The sequence below is a fragment of the Camelus dromedarius genome, chromosome 6 (genome assembly GCF_036321535.1).
Source record: "Camelus dromedarius isolate mCamDro1 chromosome 6, mCamDro1.pat, whole genome shotgun sequence".
NCBI lineage: Eukaryota > Metazoa > Chordata > Mammalia > Artiodactyla > Camelidae > Camelus > Camelus dromedarius.
The window spans coordinates 44,367,666-44,384,777 of NC_087441.1; the positions used below are offsets into that span (position 1 = coordinate 44,367,666).

Consider the following 17,112-nt stretch of genomic DNA (forward strand, 5'->3'; position numbering starts at 1 on the left):
TGACAGTGAAGGGAGATCCCAGGGTGGCCGCTGGGCTGCGGGCCATGGGAGCAACCAGGACAGATGTGAGCCACCGCTTCAAGTAGATGAAAGCCATACGAACACCTGCTGTGTGTGAATGAGCTGAGAGGAGGCTTACACATCTGGAAAGCTGGGCTGAAATTCATGACAAGTGCTCAGTAATAACTAGGGGTTGAAGGAAGACGGAGAGGGCAGCTTGAGTATCGGCAGTCTGAAGTTCAAGTGGTGAAGGTGAAAAAGGAGGTAAACAAAATGCCCAAGAGCAAGAGGGAAGGAAAGGGAGCAGTGATGGGCATGTACAGGGTTTCCATACATCAGGCACAGGACAGCTGGACTGCCCGAATGCACACACATTTCCAGGTGAGTGTGAATCAACTGCTGGGGAAAACATCTGTGTGGGTGTGTAGATATGTTGAGGGGTGGGGGTTTGGCAAGAATTGGGGTGGAGAATTAGGACATCCAAAAAAGCTGTATTAAAATGCCCATTAAAGATAGAAGATGATCTGAGATGGTTCTCTGCTGAAAGTAAGTATCAAGAAAAAGGTTAAAATTTCAATATGTAGCTTTAATAGGGGTGACTTAGTATAAAGATGAATGTGTTTCTAATATACACATGAACTCCAAATGGAATACAATAGGTAATCCATTTAACAGGAAGTTCAGTATCTACTAACATTACCATCTCCTTCTATAATGACAGGCTAATTAATCAGTCACTTTTCACCGAGGGAAGAAAATCAGCTTTCTTGAAAGAGAAGAAATTGCAGGTTGTTTGATAGCTTCAATTAATGTTCAACTTCACTTGAACTTTCAGAATAAAGGTGTTATTTTTAAAGATCACCGTGAAGTTACTTGTCACGAGCTTTAAGTCTTGCAGACCTGCCACCTGGCTTATTTCAGCAATCCCACAACTAGTAACGCAGCCCAGAAAGCGAAAGGAGCCTTTGATCATCAGAGGGATGTCTCCAAGTTGGCTCTTCACAGCTCCAGGGCTTTACAGATGGGGAAGCGTCAAATCACCTCTAGACACAAGTGGAAACTTTGACACCTCCAGCCACACCTTCTGAATCAGCTATCATCACCATGCTTCTCTCTCCTGCTTTGTATCATTTGGTTCCCAGCTCCAGTTCCCTAGCCAACCACGTCCTTTGTTGTCCTCTCCCATTCCCCAATTCCCAAATCAAGGCTAATATCAAGGTTAATTAAATAAACTGCATTCCTCATGAAGTGGTTCTTACTTTATTTTATTCTACTTTGTGCAGTAGGGTGGGGAGGAGGAAGAAGCTTCCTTAAATCCTTTCAGAACAAGGAAGGAATTACATAAGTAAACACATACATACATACACACTATCAATTTTGAACTGGCAAGAGTAAAAATTATCTTAATAACTTTACCCCCCCCCCCAAAACACACATGCAGACACAGAAAAGCTGCCACAGTTCTGTTCAGCTACCAATTGTAAAGTCAATTGCTAAGTGTTCATTTCTTTGTTGTGAAATGGTCACTTATGCAATGGTAAGGACCCTAGGGCATCATGTGTTAAGCAAGAGCGATAAACTGAAAATCATCTAAGGTAAACTGTGGTTTCTTCTAGGAGACCGTAAGGGTGCTAAGTCTCCTGTGGGCGACACTTAGTTGCACTGGGTGTATGAGCATCAGGGCTGGATCTGGCCTTAGTTTATCCGTGGGCCTGGGTCACATGAGCCAAAGGACAACATGAAGGCGCTGCATACCAGAGAGAACAGGTAAAGTTCTGGAGGGAGCAGAACCTTCCCAAAGCCAGAACTACACCTCCTGCATGCGACTTACCAACCCATCTCCCTTCCCTCTCCAAACAGTCCTCAAAAATCCACCTCTAAACACAGGTGACAATGACAACCTGAACTTCACCTCAGGAGCAAGTCTACCCAGTTACCCTTCTAAATGAAGATGCAGGACAAGAGGCACCCCATATTGCTCTCTGTCTCTTTTGTTCCTTAATGTGCCCCCTAATTTCTTCATAACCAGTAAATACACCCCCACCTATCAAAATAAGAATGTCCAGTTCTTTCATAACACTTGCCAACAATGACTTTGATCAATCTTTCCAATCTTTGCCATTCTGACAGGTGAAAATTGGTAATCTATTTTTATGTTATTGCTTTAATTATTAGCAAGCTGAATATCATTCATATTTCTACTTATTTTTTGGAAAATTGTCCTTTTTGTCAGATGTTTTATTTTTCTAATTGTTTTATAAAAAAATTTTGTATATATATAGATATATGTACATTTTATTATATACTGTTTTATTTATTGTCCAGGTGACTAATACTTTTTCTATAGCCTTTTGACTATTTTTCTCTTACATTTATTGTTTTAAATGTTTTATATTTGAAAAGAAAAAAATTAAGTCAATGAGCTAAATTTCTACCTTATAAAGCTAGAAAAAGATGAACTGATTAATGCAAAATCTATATGAGGAAGACGATAATAAGCTTAAGAACAGAAATTGAGTAAATAGAAAACAAACAATAGAGAAAAGTAACCAAATCAAAAGTTAGTTGTTTCAAAAGAGTAATGAAATTGATACATGCATAGCCAAGTGGACCAAAAAACAACAATAAAGAACACAAAATACTGGGGGGAGGGTATAGCTCAAGTGGTAGAGTGCATGCTTAGCATGCACAAGGTCCAGGGTTCAATTCCCAGTACATCCTCCACATGTAAATAAATAAATATAATTACCTCCCCTTCATAAAACAGAAGAAAAAAAGAATACAAAATAAGAATGTCAAGAATTAAAAGAGGGAGTTTCACTACAAACCGGATAGACATCAAAACCTTAATAAAGGAATATTATAAACAATTTGATTTTAGTAAATTCAACAATAACTTGATTCCAGTAAATTCAACAATTAAGATGAAATGGACAAATTTCTTGAAAAACACAATTTATCAGAAGTGATTCAAGACCCACTGAAAGTCTGCAGAGCCTTATATCTACTACAGAAAATGATGTATTATCAAAATTTGCCCCATAAAGCAACTCCACACACAAACGCTTTCAGTAGAAAATTCTAGCAAACTTTTAGAAAAGAAACGAGATCAAAATGGTGGAGTAGGAGGATGCAGAGCTCACTTCTCCCCAAGAACATATCAAAAATATATCTCCATGTGGAACAATTCTCACTGAAAACAAACTAGAGACTGGTAGGAAGACTCTTACAGAACCAAGAGACTAAGACCTACACAGAGTCAGGTAAGAAGGGAAGAGAAGCAATCAGTTTGGAACTTGTGCTCCTGGGCGGGGACACAGAAGAGGAGGGGAATTACATGGGCTCAGAGATTCTCCCTGTGGAGCGAGCAGTTCGAACCACGTATCGAGTGCCCTAGCCCTGGGCTCCAAAACCAGAAGGGCAAGTCCCCTTAGCTGGTTTGAAAACCAGTGGGACTGACAGCAGGGTTGTAAGAAACTAAGAATCCATTTGTGAAGAGCATGCACACGCTTGCTGACTCCCAAAACAAGACAGAGGAAGCGGACTGAAACGTCCAGGGACTCTGACAGTTTCCTGTGACCACATACTGGCCCAAATTCAGTGCTTGCTCTGGCCCTTCTTGCTCTGCAGTGCAGCTCCACACTAGGGTAAAGGCTGCCACAGCTCAGAAGAGCACACAGTTGTGGAGGACAGAGCTGTGTCAACCTGTCACAGCATCTGAAAAGAGTGAGGACAGCCATTCCTGGTGCTCATGGAGGCAGCAGGTCAGAAGCAGTCTGGAACTCCAGCATCCCCTGACCCACACCAGGCGCCCACTCTGGCCCTTCTTGTTCCAGCACTGATCCCCTCTGGGGTGAAGGTGTCAATGCTGAGAGGAGGGAGAGCACATACTTAAAGGGAATAGAACCAGCTCAGTCTTGACCCTCAGGGCTCTGCTCTAGCAGCTCGGGACCTGAACCTGCCACCAACAGAATGATGTTGGCCACTGAACAGAGAGAAGCTTCAGATCGCACCTGGCTCTGGCTATAGCCCCTCCATCTCCAGCTCCATCTCTTACCAAGGTGATAGCTGCCAGCATATCCTAGGGAAAGACATGACTCATGCTCACTTCAGACCTAGCTCTCCCACCAAAGCCACCAGGCACACACAGACTGTATAGGGACATTCCCACACAAGTACACCACTTCAAGACCAGGATAGGTAGCTGTTTCACCCAATTTCATAGAGACAGAGAAAGTTAAGCAAAATGAGAAAATAGAGGAATTTCTTACAAATGAAAGAACAAGAAAAAAAAAACCTCTTAAAAAACAACTGGTGAAACAGATAAATAATTTACCTGAAAAAGAGTTCAAACCATTAGTAATAAGAATGCTAAGTGAACCAGGGAAAAGAATAGATGAACACATTGATCATTTTAACAAGGAACTAGAAAATATAAAAAAGAACCAGTCAGAACTGAAGAATATATCTGAAATGAAAAACGCACTAAAAGGAATTAATAGCCAACTAGGTGATACAGAAGAATGCATAAGTGATCTGGAAAATGGAATAATGGGAATAATGGAAATGACCCAGTCAAAAAGGCAAAAAGAATTACCCCCCTAAAACAGTTTTTAAAAAAAAAAAAAAAGAAAAATTTTAAAAAATGAAAAATTTAAGGGACCTCTGAAGCAAGATCAAGCATACCAACATTTGCATTATAGAAGTGTCAGAAAGAGAAGACAGACAGAAAAGTGTCAAAAATATATTTGATGAAATTATGGTTGGAAACTTCCCAAACCTGAAGAAGGAAACAAATAGCCAGGTATAGGAAGCACAGAGGGTGCCAAACAAGATGAACCCAAAGAAACCTACACCAACACATACCGTAATCAAAATGGCCAAAGTTAAAGAGAGAATGATAAAGGTGCTAAGAGAAAAACAAGGAGTCACATATAAGGGAAATCCCACCAGGCTATCTACTGATTTTTCTGCAGAAACTTTGCAGGCCAGAGGGAGTGGCAGAATATAAAGTGCTGAAAAGGAAGAAGCTACAAGCTGGGATACTCTACCCAGCAAGATTAACATTTAGAATTGAAGGAGAAATGAAGAACTTCTCAAGTAAAAATGAAGAGTTCATCAACACTAAACCAACCCTAAAATAGGTGTTAAAAGGTCTTCTCTAAATAGAAAACAAAAGGCTACAAGAATTAAGAATCTATAGGAAAGGAAAAATCCCTTTAGTAAAGGCAAATATATAATAAAGTCTGTAGATCAACAACTTAAATAAGTTACTAAAAAGATTAAAAAACAAAAAAAGTTACAAAATCAACTATAACTACAATCAACAGTAAAGGATAAACATGAAGATATAAAGTATGACATCAAAGAACTACAAAAGAAGACACTGAAGAACTACAAAAACAACCAGAAAACAAGTAACAAAGTGGCAGTAGGTACATAACTATCAATAAAAACTTTAAGTGTCAGCAGAATAAATGCTCCAGTCCAAAGACATGGTGACTTATTAGATTAAAAAAACCATCTATAATATGCACAGAAGAGACTCACTTTAGAGCTAAAGACACACAAACTAAATGTGAGCAGATAGAAAAAGATACTCCATGCAAATGAAAACAACAAGAAAGCTAGGGTAGCAATACTCAAATCAGAGAAAACAGACTTTAAAACGAAGCCTATAACAAAAGACAAAGAAGGACATTATATAATGATAAAGAGATCAATATAAGAGAGAATATACCACTCATTAACATACATTCACCTAATATTGGAGCACTTAAACATATAAAGCAAATACTAACAGACATAGAGAGAGAAATTTATAATACAGTAATAGAAGAGGACTTTAACATCCCACTTACATTAATGGACAGATCATTCACATAGAAAATAAATAAGGAAACAGCAGAATACACCTTCTTTTCAAGTGCACATAGAATGTTCCCCTGGATAGATCACATATTATGCCACAAAACAAGTCTCAACAAATTTAAGAGGACAGAAATTATATCAAGTATTTTTTTCTAACCACAACAGTATGAAACTACAGGAAATCAATTACAGGGGAAAAATTGGGAAAAACACAAGCATATGAATACCAAACAACCTACCACTAAAAAAACCAAAAAGTCAATAAAGAAATCAAAGAGAAAATCAGAATGTACCTTGAAACAAATGAAAATAAAACACAACTTTCCAAAATCTATGGGATGCAGCAAAAGCAGTCCTAAGAGGGAAGTTTACAGCAATACAGGCTTACCTCAAGAAACAAGAAAAAAATCCAAATAAACAATTATCATCTAAATGAATAAGAAAAAAGAACTAACAAGCCCAAAGTCAGCAGAAAGAAGGAAATAATAAATATCAGAGAGCAAATAGAGACCAAAAAAAAAAAAAAAAAAAAAAAAGAAGAAGAAGAAAAAAAAAAAACAATAGAAAAGATCAACAAAACCAAGAGCTGTTTCTTGAAAAGATAAACAGAATTGGTAAGCTTTTAGCCAGGCTCAACAATAAAAAAGACAGGGCTGAAATAAACAAAATTAGACATGAAAGAGGAGAAATAACAACCAGTAACATAGAAATACAAAAAATCTTAATACTATGAACATATGTTAACAAATGGGACAACACAGAAGAAATGGATAAATTTCTAGAAATACATACTCTTACAGGACCAAATCAAGAATAAATAGCCAATTGGAACAGACTGATCCCTCATAGTAGTGAAATTGAATTTGTAATTTTAAAAAAACACTCTGAGCAAACAAAAGTCCAGGACCAGATAGCTTCACAGGGGAATTCTATCAAACATATAGAAGGGTAATACCTATCCTTCTCAAACTATTGTGAAAATCTGAAGAGGACAGAACACTCCCAAATTCATTCTACAAGGTCACTTTTACCCTGAAACCAAAATCAGACAATAACACTATAAAAAAAAAAAAAAAAGAAAATTATAGGCCAATATCTCTCATGAATATGATGCAAAAATCCTCACCAAAATATTCACAAACTGAATTTAACAATATATAAAAAGGACCATATGCTATAATTGAGTGAAATTTACTCCAGGGATGCAAAGACGGTTCAATATTCGCAAATCAATCAATGTAATACATGACATTGACAAAATGAAGGGGAAAAAAATCACATGATCATTTCAATAGAAGCAAAAAAAGCACTTGACAAAATTCAAGTTTTTATCCATTCATGATAAAAACTCTCATCTAAGTTGGTATAGATACAATATATCTCAACATAACAAAGGCTATTTATGACAAACCCACAGCTAATATTATACTCAATAGTGAAAAGCTGAAAGCTTTTCCTCCAAAATCAGGAACAAGACAAGGATGCCTACTCTCACCACTTCTATTTAACATAGTATGGAAGTCCTAGAAATCAGACAAGGGAGAAAAAAAGTCATCCAAATTGGAAGGGAAGAAGTAAAACTGTCACTATTTGCAGATGATATAATACTATATAGAGAAAACTCTAAAATCTCCACTAAAAACCTATCAGAAATAATAAATGAATTCAGTAAAAGTGCAGAATACAAGATTAACATACAGAAATCTGTTGTTTACTATACACTAATAATGAACTATCATAAAGAGGAAGCAAGAAAACAATCTTGCTTAAAAATCTCATCAAAAAGAATAAAATACCTGGGAATAAATACACTTTACCAAGGTGGTGAAAATTCTACACTCTGAAAACCATAAAACACTGATGAAGGAAATTGAAGATGATACAAAGAAATGGGAAGATACCTTGTTTTCACGGGTTGGAAAAATACTGTTAAAATGACCATCCTACCCGAAGCAATTTACAGATTTAATGCAATTCCTACCAAAATACATTTTTTCATAGAAATAGAACAAATAATCCTAAAATTTATATGGATCCATGAAAGATCCTGAACTACCAAAGCAATCTTGAGAGGAAAAAAAAAAAAGCTGGAGGTATTATGCTCCCTGACTTCAGACTATACTATAAATCTACAATAATCAAAACAGACATATAGACTAGTGGAACAGAAAAGAGAGCCCAGAAATAAACCCATGCACTTATGCTCAATTGGACTATGATAAAGGAGGCAGGAATACAGAATGGAGAAAAGGCAGTCTCTTTAATAAGGAGTTCTGGTAAAACTGGACAGCTACATGTAAAAACTCAAATTAGAACACTTTCTCACACCGTATACAAAAACAAACTCAAAATGGATTATAAACCTAAATGTTAGACTAGACACCATAAAATTCCTAGAAGAAAAAATAGGCAGAACATTCTTTGATATGAATTGCAGCAATTTTTTTTATTTGTCTCCTAAGTAAAAAGAAACAAAGAAACAAATGGGACCTAATTAAATTTAAAAACGTCTGCACAGCAAGGAAAACCACTGACAAAACAAAAAGATAACCTACTGAATGGAAGAAAATATTTGCCAGTGACATGAGCAATACAGGGTTAATATCCAATATATGTGAACAGTTCATACAACTCAATATCAAAAAACAAACAACCTGATTTAAAAATGGAAGAAGATCTAAATAGACATTTTTCAAAGAAGATATACATATCACAACAGGCATATAAAATGATGCTCAACATTGCTAATCATGAGACAAATGCAAATCAAAACCACAATGAGATATCACTTCACACCTGTCAGAATGGCTACCATTAAAAAGTCTACAAATAACAAACGTTGGTAAGGATGTGGAGAAAGAGGAACTCTAGTACATTATTAGTGAGAATGTAAATTGGTGCAGCCACTGTGGAAAACTGTATGGAGTTTCCACAAAAAAAAAACCCAAAATAGAACTACCATATTACCCAGCAATCCCATTCCTGGGTATATCCAAAGAAAATGATAAAAATTAATTTGAAAAGATACATGCACCCCAATGTTCACAGAAGCTTTATTTACAGTAGCCAAGATACGGAAACAACCTAAATGTCCATCAACAGATGAATGGATAAACATGTGGGGCATATTTGTATGTGTAATGGAGTATTATTCAACCATAAAAAATAATGAAAATTTGCCATTTGCAACAACATGCATGGACGTGGAGGGTACTATGTTTAGTGGTATAAGTCAGACCAAGAAAGACAAATACTATATATTATGATTTATACATGGAATCTAAAAAATAAAATGAATGAATATAACAAAACGGAAACAGATTCACAGATACAGGTAACAAACTAGTGGTTGCCAGTGGGGAGAGGTAGGAGGAAAAGGCCAATACAGTGGTAGGGAATTAAGAGGTATAGACTACTATGTATAAAATAAATAAGCTACAAGGATATATTGTACAGCACAGGGAATATAGCCAATATTTTATAATAACTTTAAATGGAGTATAATCTATAAAAATATAGAATAACAATGTCATACACCTGAAACTAATATAATACTGGAAATTAACTATACTTCAATCAATCAATAGATTAAAGAAAGAATACCAATCTTTACAACTACTTTCAGAAAATAGAAGGAACACTTCTCAGTTCATTTTATGAAGCCAGTTACCCTGATATCAAAATCAGACAAAGATGTTAAAGAAAATGATAGATCAATATGCTGATCATAACAGTAAAAATCCTTAACAAAGTATTAGCAAATAGAATCTAGCAATATATGAAAACAATAATACAGCATGACTAAGTATACCCCCAAAAAACTCAAGGGTTTTTTTTTTAACATTTGAAAAAGAATTAATGTAATCCACATACTAAGCAATGAAAGGAAATGCCATATACATATGCTGAAAAACATTTAACAAGATTCAACATCTATTCATAATTTTTTTAAAAAATCCTCAGCAAACTAGGAATAGAAAGAAATCTTCCTCAATCTGATAAAGGACATGTACGAAAACCTACAGCTAACATCACACTTAATGGTGAAAGACTAAATACTTTCCCTCTAAGATCAGGAACAAAACAAGAAAATGTCTGCTCTCATCACTTCTATTCAACTTTGTACTAGAAGTCCAAGCCAGTGTCAAAAGACACAAAATAAATATGAACAGCGTCCAGACTGGGAGGAAAGAAGTACTCCTCTTTCTAAACAATGTGACCATTCATGTAGAAAATGCCAAGGAAATGACCAAAAAAGCTACTAGAACTAATAAGTGAGTGTCATGAGAAAAACACTATTTTGAGTTGGTGCCTAGGCATTTTACAGTATTATAACTCTGCTCACACCAAGAGTGTATACATTTAAATAAACACCTGAGCTTAGGAGTCTTGCCATAAATTCCTGCTTTGCTTTTCCTGAGACACCTTTTAAAATAGCCACTTAGAGCTAAGCCCTCAAAAAGTTAATGACCTTCACCCCAACCACCTTAAACAAACTGGGTGCTTGCTACCTTGCTCTCTATCTCCTGCTTGCTCATGACCTGGGTTGAAGGACTGCCCTCCCCCTGGTTCACTGTGGTCCCCCCACTTCTGAGATCTATAAGTAATAAATCTTTTGACTTCACTTCCTTTGTGTGGGTGTATTGACACTGCACCTTCAACCAAAACAACTCCATGGGTTTCAGTTCCCCAGAGTGAGAGCTCAGATGCTGAGGGAGCTACCTATCAACCTTGTGGGTGGCTTGTACCCCCTCACTCAGCAAGTTATAATCTGCATATTATTGAATCAACACACCAGCTCCAGCTTCTCAACACAGTGAGTTTAGTATGGTTTCAGGATATAAGGTCAATATATAAAAATCAACTCAATCTCTATATACTAGCAATAATCAATTCTTAAATCAAATTTAAAATTCCACTTGCAATAGTATCAAAACTCATAAAATACTCAGGAATAGATTTTTTTAAAAGACATAAAATTTCTACACTAAAGACTACAACATATTGCTAAGAAAAAGTAATAAATGGAGAAATATACCATGGATTGAAAGATTCAGTTCTCTCCAAATTGATCTATAGATTCAGTGAAATCCAAATTACAATCCCAATGTGTTTATTAGAAATTGATAGGTTGATTGTAAAATTCATATGGAAATGCATAGGATCTAGAATAGCCAAAACAACTTTGGAAAAAAATCATGTTGGAAAACTTACACTTTCTGATTTCAACACATTATAAAACTATAATAATCAAGACAAGGTGGAAATGCCATAAAGAAAAACAAATGGATCAGGGGAACAAAACAGTTTAGGAAATCAACTCACATCAATTCAGCTAATTTTTCACAAGAGTGTCAAAGAAATACAATTTAAAAAATATTTTTAACAAATGAGGCCAGACAATAGATGAATGGGGAAAAGTGAACCCCAGTCCCTATGGCTGCCAGCCTTCAAGAACCTTCATAACTCTTGTCTCCTGGTATTCATGCCCTCGTAGATAGAGTCCCCTACCACGGAACAGGGCTGGCCTGCATGAATAGAATATTGCAGAAATGATGAGTGTGACTTCTGAGGCTAGGTTACAAACAACATTGCAGCTTTGTCCTTGTTTCCCTTGGATCACTCTTTTTGGGCAAATTAGGTTATCATGTCATTAGGACACGCAAGGAATCATAAGAAAATGTCCATTAGGTGAGGAACTGAAGCCTCTTGTCACCAACCAGCTCAACTTAGCAAGCAAGCGAGTGAGTCATATTGAAAGTAAGTCCTCCAACCCAGTCTAGCCTTCAGAGGACTGTAGCCCAATTGACATCTGCAACTTCATGAGATCCTGAGCCAGAACCACTCAGCTAAGTCACTTCCATATTCCCAACCACTGAAACTGTGTGAAGTACAAAATGTTCATTGTTGTTTAAAGACATTAAGTTTGGGGAAATTTATTACACCACAATAGATAAGTAATCCCTGCATCACACCATACACAAAATTAATTTAATATGAAACATATCCCTAAATGTAAAAGTTAAAAGCATAAATCCTTTAGAGGAAACATAGGAAAATATCTTTGTGCTCAGGGAATAGGTAAAGATTTCTTAGGACACGGAAAGTAACAACCATGAAAGAAAAAGTTAATAAATTATACTTCATTGACATGAAAAACTTCTGTTATTCAAAAGATGGTTAAGACTATATACATATAGTTGCACACTTTAAATATCTCATAATTTTGTCAATTATTACTCAATAAAACTGAAACAAGATCATTAATAAAATGTATAGGCAAACCATTAACTGAAAGAAAATATTCACAAAACATATCACAAAGGACCTGATTCCAGAATATATAAAGAACTCCTACAAATCAATAATAAAAGGCAAGCAACTCAATTTTTTAAAGTGGGCAAAAGACTTGAACAGATGCTTCACAAAAGAAAACATAAAAAATGGTCAATAAATATATGAAACGATGCTCAACATCATTAGCCATTAGGGAAATGCCAATTAAAACCATAATGAGATGCCAGTATGCACTCATCAGATTAAGTAAAAAAGACTAACAACACTAAATGCTGGCAATGACATGAAGCAATAGAGATTTTCATACGTTACTGATGGGAGTGTAAAATGGTACAACCACCTAACATCAACCCTATGACTTGCAATTTCATTCACAGGTATTTAACCAAGAGAAACGAAAACATATGTGCATAAATATAATTGTTCAAGAATGTTTACAGCTGGCTTATTAAAACAGCCTAAATCAACAGGGAAAATGGATAAATTAATTGTGGAATATGTATACAATAGACCACTACTCAATAATAAGAAGGGACAAACTACTGATAAAAACAATGTGGATGGATCTCAAAGACATTATGCTGAGCAAAAGACGCTAGACTCAAGAGAGTATGCACAATTCCATTCATATGAAAGTCTTGAACAGGCACATCTAATCTAAGGCAAAATACACAGAATATTAGTTGCCAGAAAGGAAAAGGGAGCAGCTGACTGGACAGAGACACAAGGTACTTTCTGGGGCAACACAGAGGGGTGGTTAACACCTGTGTATACTTTTCTCCAAAATTCTATAGCTTAGATTTGTGCATTTCAATGTATGTAAATTTGAAAGAAAAAGAACCATATAAAATAATAATTGGTGGGTGGGAAGTGGAACAAGTTATAGATAATAAAAGATGACAGAATGCTGGTAATTTTGGAGCTGGGTGATGGATAGATGGGAGTTTATTATACTATTTTACTTTATATTTGCTTGAAATTTCCATAATAAGGCTAAAAACAAAAAACCAAAGACACAAACCTCAATCCCAATGTTTTAAATTATCTGATTCATCTGAAATACAATTTTTCTGTCATTATTCCTATAAAAGTTTCTAGTCATTTACTCTCAATTTCTACATGCAATTTATTGCCATCCAGTTACAAACTATCTATGCCTGGCACCAGTCACCAGGCCAAAGGACACCTGTCTTTACCTCATTTTTTTCTTCACCAAAGAATAAGAGCAGTAGCAACAACATTTGCCTCTTAGAAGTTTTGTGAGGGTTATATAATAAAATGTGCAGTGTGCTTTGACCAGTGCCTAACATAGAACTCTTCCAAAAGCATTAGCTATTATTCTCATTAATACAACCTGCTACCTTTTTTTTTTTTTAATTTCTAGGATCTAGTTAGTTGCCAGTAATTTTACACCTTTTCCCGATATATTTATGTCCCTTAAACTTTGAGCTTATTACTCAAAACAAATCTTTCTGCTTATATCTTTAAGTCAAAAATGTAAAAAAGAAGAATCACATATTTCACTGATGAGGAAACAGGTTCAGAGATTAAGTGCAGCCAACATTACTCAGGGTGGTTGCCTTGGCCCAAACATTCCCTGAAATAAGAGAGATGCTTCCATAGATAAGTCATTACTGCCAGATCCCTTCCTGGTCACAAGGATTTGTCCACCCAGGGGCAGGCTTCCAATCACAGCTGAGTCAGTCAGATTCCTCCTCCCAGCACCTATACTCAGTCCTTGGCAGAACCCTGAGAGGGTCCTCAAACCCCATTGTTTGTTCCTTCCTGCCCTTCCAGAGGCTGGGAAGTTAGGCTCCTCCAATGATTCTATGCAACGGCTCCTTCAGCATCCTTCTAATAAACTCACTTTTTACCTCTAAGCTGGCCACAGTTAGTTCTCCCTACTTAAATGACTGAGAGGGGTTACAACCAGTTCTAGAACACACATCTTTTTGTGTTAGACTCTCTCAACCAGCATCCATTGTGAGTCTACTGTTTGCAAGGCACTGTACCAGATTTGTGCTGTGAGGATCAACAAAGTTTCAGCAGAAGGGGTGACATCACAAGGAGAGAGAACAGTAGAGAAACACAAGGTAGATATAGGGAACTGAAAGCAACACAATTTTACTGCAGAATAAGGCACATAAAGGCACACAGTTAATCCTCAATAAATGGTTGCTAAATTAATATTAGATATAAGACCAGACAGACAAGCTGAAGACAAATCATATATGGCTTTGAATGCCAAACTGAGGGATGCAGAGTTTACTCTCCTCAGAACGGGACCCACTAAAGGTTTCTGAGCAGAAGAGCCCTATAATATGAATTATGCTTTAGAAAGAACACTACCATCTCAGCCAGTCATCATGAATGCTTGGCTTAATAAAGGGATAAAATTTCTGTGCTTTAAGTATAGTATGTATGTTTCTAACTAGGGACATTTATCAGCACTTGTACAAAAAGCAGAAGGTTTTGTTTCAGTGTCAAAATGATACTCCTATATGGCTCTCCTCAGAGGACAACTGAAGATATTTCCAAATACAGTATATTAGATAATATCATCTTCTGATTTGGATCTAATCAAATGAAGCTGTCGGCAAAATTAACTAAGCATCAGCAATGTTTCTATGCTACCGATAACTGAGAAACTGTTAAACATTCTTGTACTCCTCTATGTAGTAGAGACAACCCAAGTTCCACCGAATATGCCTTATAAGACACTCTATAGCATAAGGAAGAGTATTAGGCAGATTTCCAGAACATGCAGTTTTGTTTTCATTAAGTATAAATTTAAACACAGACCCTAACATCACTGTTACCTCAATTTAAAAACGCTAGACTTTATTTTCCAGCCACACAAATAACAAAGTCCATACTTCTACAAACACCATTCCCAAAATTTTAGGGAACTACTAACCTAAACATAAAAACGGATCTGCTTATTCTACTAGTAGTTATTTACATGGCTATTTAAAGTAATAAAACAAAACAAAATAAAATCCGTTGGGAAAAAGTCAAATGAAAGGCAAAATAATGCTATCTAAAAAAATCAACTGTCTTTATAAACAAAACAAGTTTTTCTTTCCTTTCAAATAAAGAGAACCAAAAATGTCTGCAATAAAAACGCACGTAATCAACATCAATCACAGTGATGCTATGCCATGGAACAGGAAAAGACAAGTTACCGATTCGTAAGTCAAAAATATTTTCCGTATCTCTCTCCGGCTCTACTGTAACTAGTGAACTGTGGAACTCAGACTTTCTGAAAGTTGGAAAGAATTCAGTAACTTGTACAAAACCTCGTGAACAATTTGAGATACCACAAGCACCTGTTGCCAGTGTTTTTCAACGGCGGCTTTTAATTGGAAATGTATGCGCGCAAAAGCAGCAGTGCCCTGGGTGCGATAATGAGGCGAAGCCCCTCTGGAACATTCCCCATAGCTGGGATTAGGGAAGGGGGGGGGGCGGTGCTGCCCTACACCTACTCGGCCGCCATCCTCCCGCCCGCACCCCCACTGCGCTGGGTACTTACAGCTCTGGTCTCGTACAGGACCAGCTTCTGGACCGAGCTGATAATGGGGGCTGCGGCCGTGGGCATGGCCCGAGCAAACGGGGGCCCTCACGACAGGGCACGAGGTCGCGGTCCAGGTTAAGACAGCCTCTGGACTGCCCCGGTAGTCCTGGAGAGGAGACGCTTCAGACCCTGGATACAGGCTCAGCTGGGAAAAACACCAAGTCGGCACTAAATATATAGACGACCAGCTACTACAATTCAGGTGTTTCCGGATCCCTACGCCCCACCTCTAGGCAAGCCCCGCCCCAGGCACGGCGGGGGCGGGGCTGGAGGATGTACCATAGAGAGGGCGTATAGAGGTTCCCAGAGCCTGCGTGCTGCAGAGGGAGGAAGCAAAGGGCGCCATCTTTGGTGCGGGCGGGAAAAAAGTGGGCGGAGAAAATGGTTGCAGCCAGTTTAGTTGAATCTGTTTATCTGCTCATTTTTGGAAAAGTGGACAATTTGGAACTGGATTGCTTCTTCTGAGGGGGTTCTCCTAGTTGCATATAGATCTGTCCCCAAGTTGGTCTATTTTTTCCCTGCCTACTTCTGCCCTTATTTTCCTGGAAACCTACAGTATGACGGTCCTTCACTGAGTGTGGTGTTTTTAGGCTTAGAAGAGCCAACAAAGTCCATATTGTCCGGAGGGTGTGTGGTTGAAGTAATTTTTTTAATCACCTAAATCTGTAAATTTCCAGCTTTGCCACATATTTGTGCATGAGGCGAATCATCTGCAAATTTTTTAAATGCGCTGTTGAGTATAGCGTAGTGCAGTACAGTGCAGCACTGGCTTTGGAGTTCTGCATTAAAGTAAGGTTTTTTCCATTTGATATGCGCGAACATAAATAGTGCATGTACCCTCTCTGATCATCACCTTCCATATTTGTGAAAAGGGGTGTATATGAATATAAATACAAAATTAGGTACAAAAGCGAATAGTCAAAATAAGAAAATAAATCAATATATTACAGCCCCACCTCCCGAGGCTCCGCCCCTCAAGGGGCTGCGCTCTGCACGGCCCTGGGTTCCCTTGGCAACCGCTCAACAGATCCGTGAGAACAGAGAAGCGGCTACAGCCCGCTGGTGGGGTCGGCCGGGGTCCGCAGAGGCCGGGTAAGTAGGGGTCGAAGTCCACCGCTCGGATGTATTTCGGTATCCAATGAATGGAATGCCACCTCTTGCGAGGACTCCAGACCCGTTCCTTTACTTGCAAACCTAAACTTCAGGATCTCAGTAAATACTGCCTTTAAACACACTTCCCCTTTTAACGAGCAACGTCTTCATTCCATAAATATCTACTGAGCACCTACTATGATAATGTAAGATGTACTCCAGCGGCAGCTAACCTAGCCTAGACAGAAGTGCTAGGTTTCCCAGGAGATGGGCCCCCT

General features: G+C 37.5%; 1 protein-coding gene across 1 annotated transcript in view; it reads right to left on the reverse strand.

Moving 5' to 3' along the window:
* The window catches only part of FIG4 (FIG4 phosphoinositide 5-phosphatase), a 124,865-nt gene extending 108,898 nt beyond the window's left edge, over positions 1-15,967 (reverse strand). Inside the window, exon 1 of the mRNA XM_010989594.3 lies at positions 15,701-15,967. Coding sequence (XP_010987896.1) covers positions 15,701-15,766 — 66 coding nt within the window. The 5' untranslated portion in view covers positions 15,767-15,967. The remainder of the gene's footprint in view (positions 1-15,700) is intronic.
* Between the last annotated feature and the right edge of the window lie 1,145 nt (positions 15,968-17,112).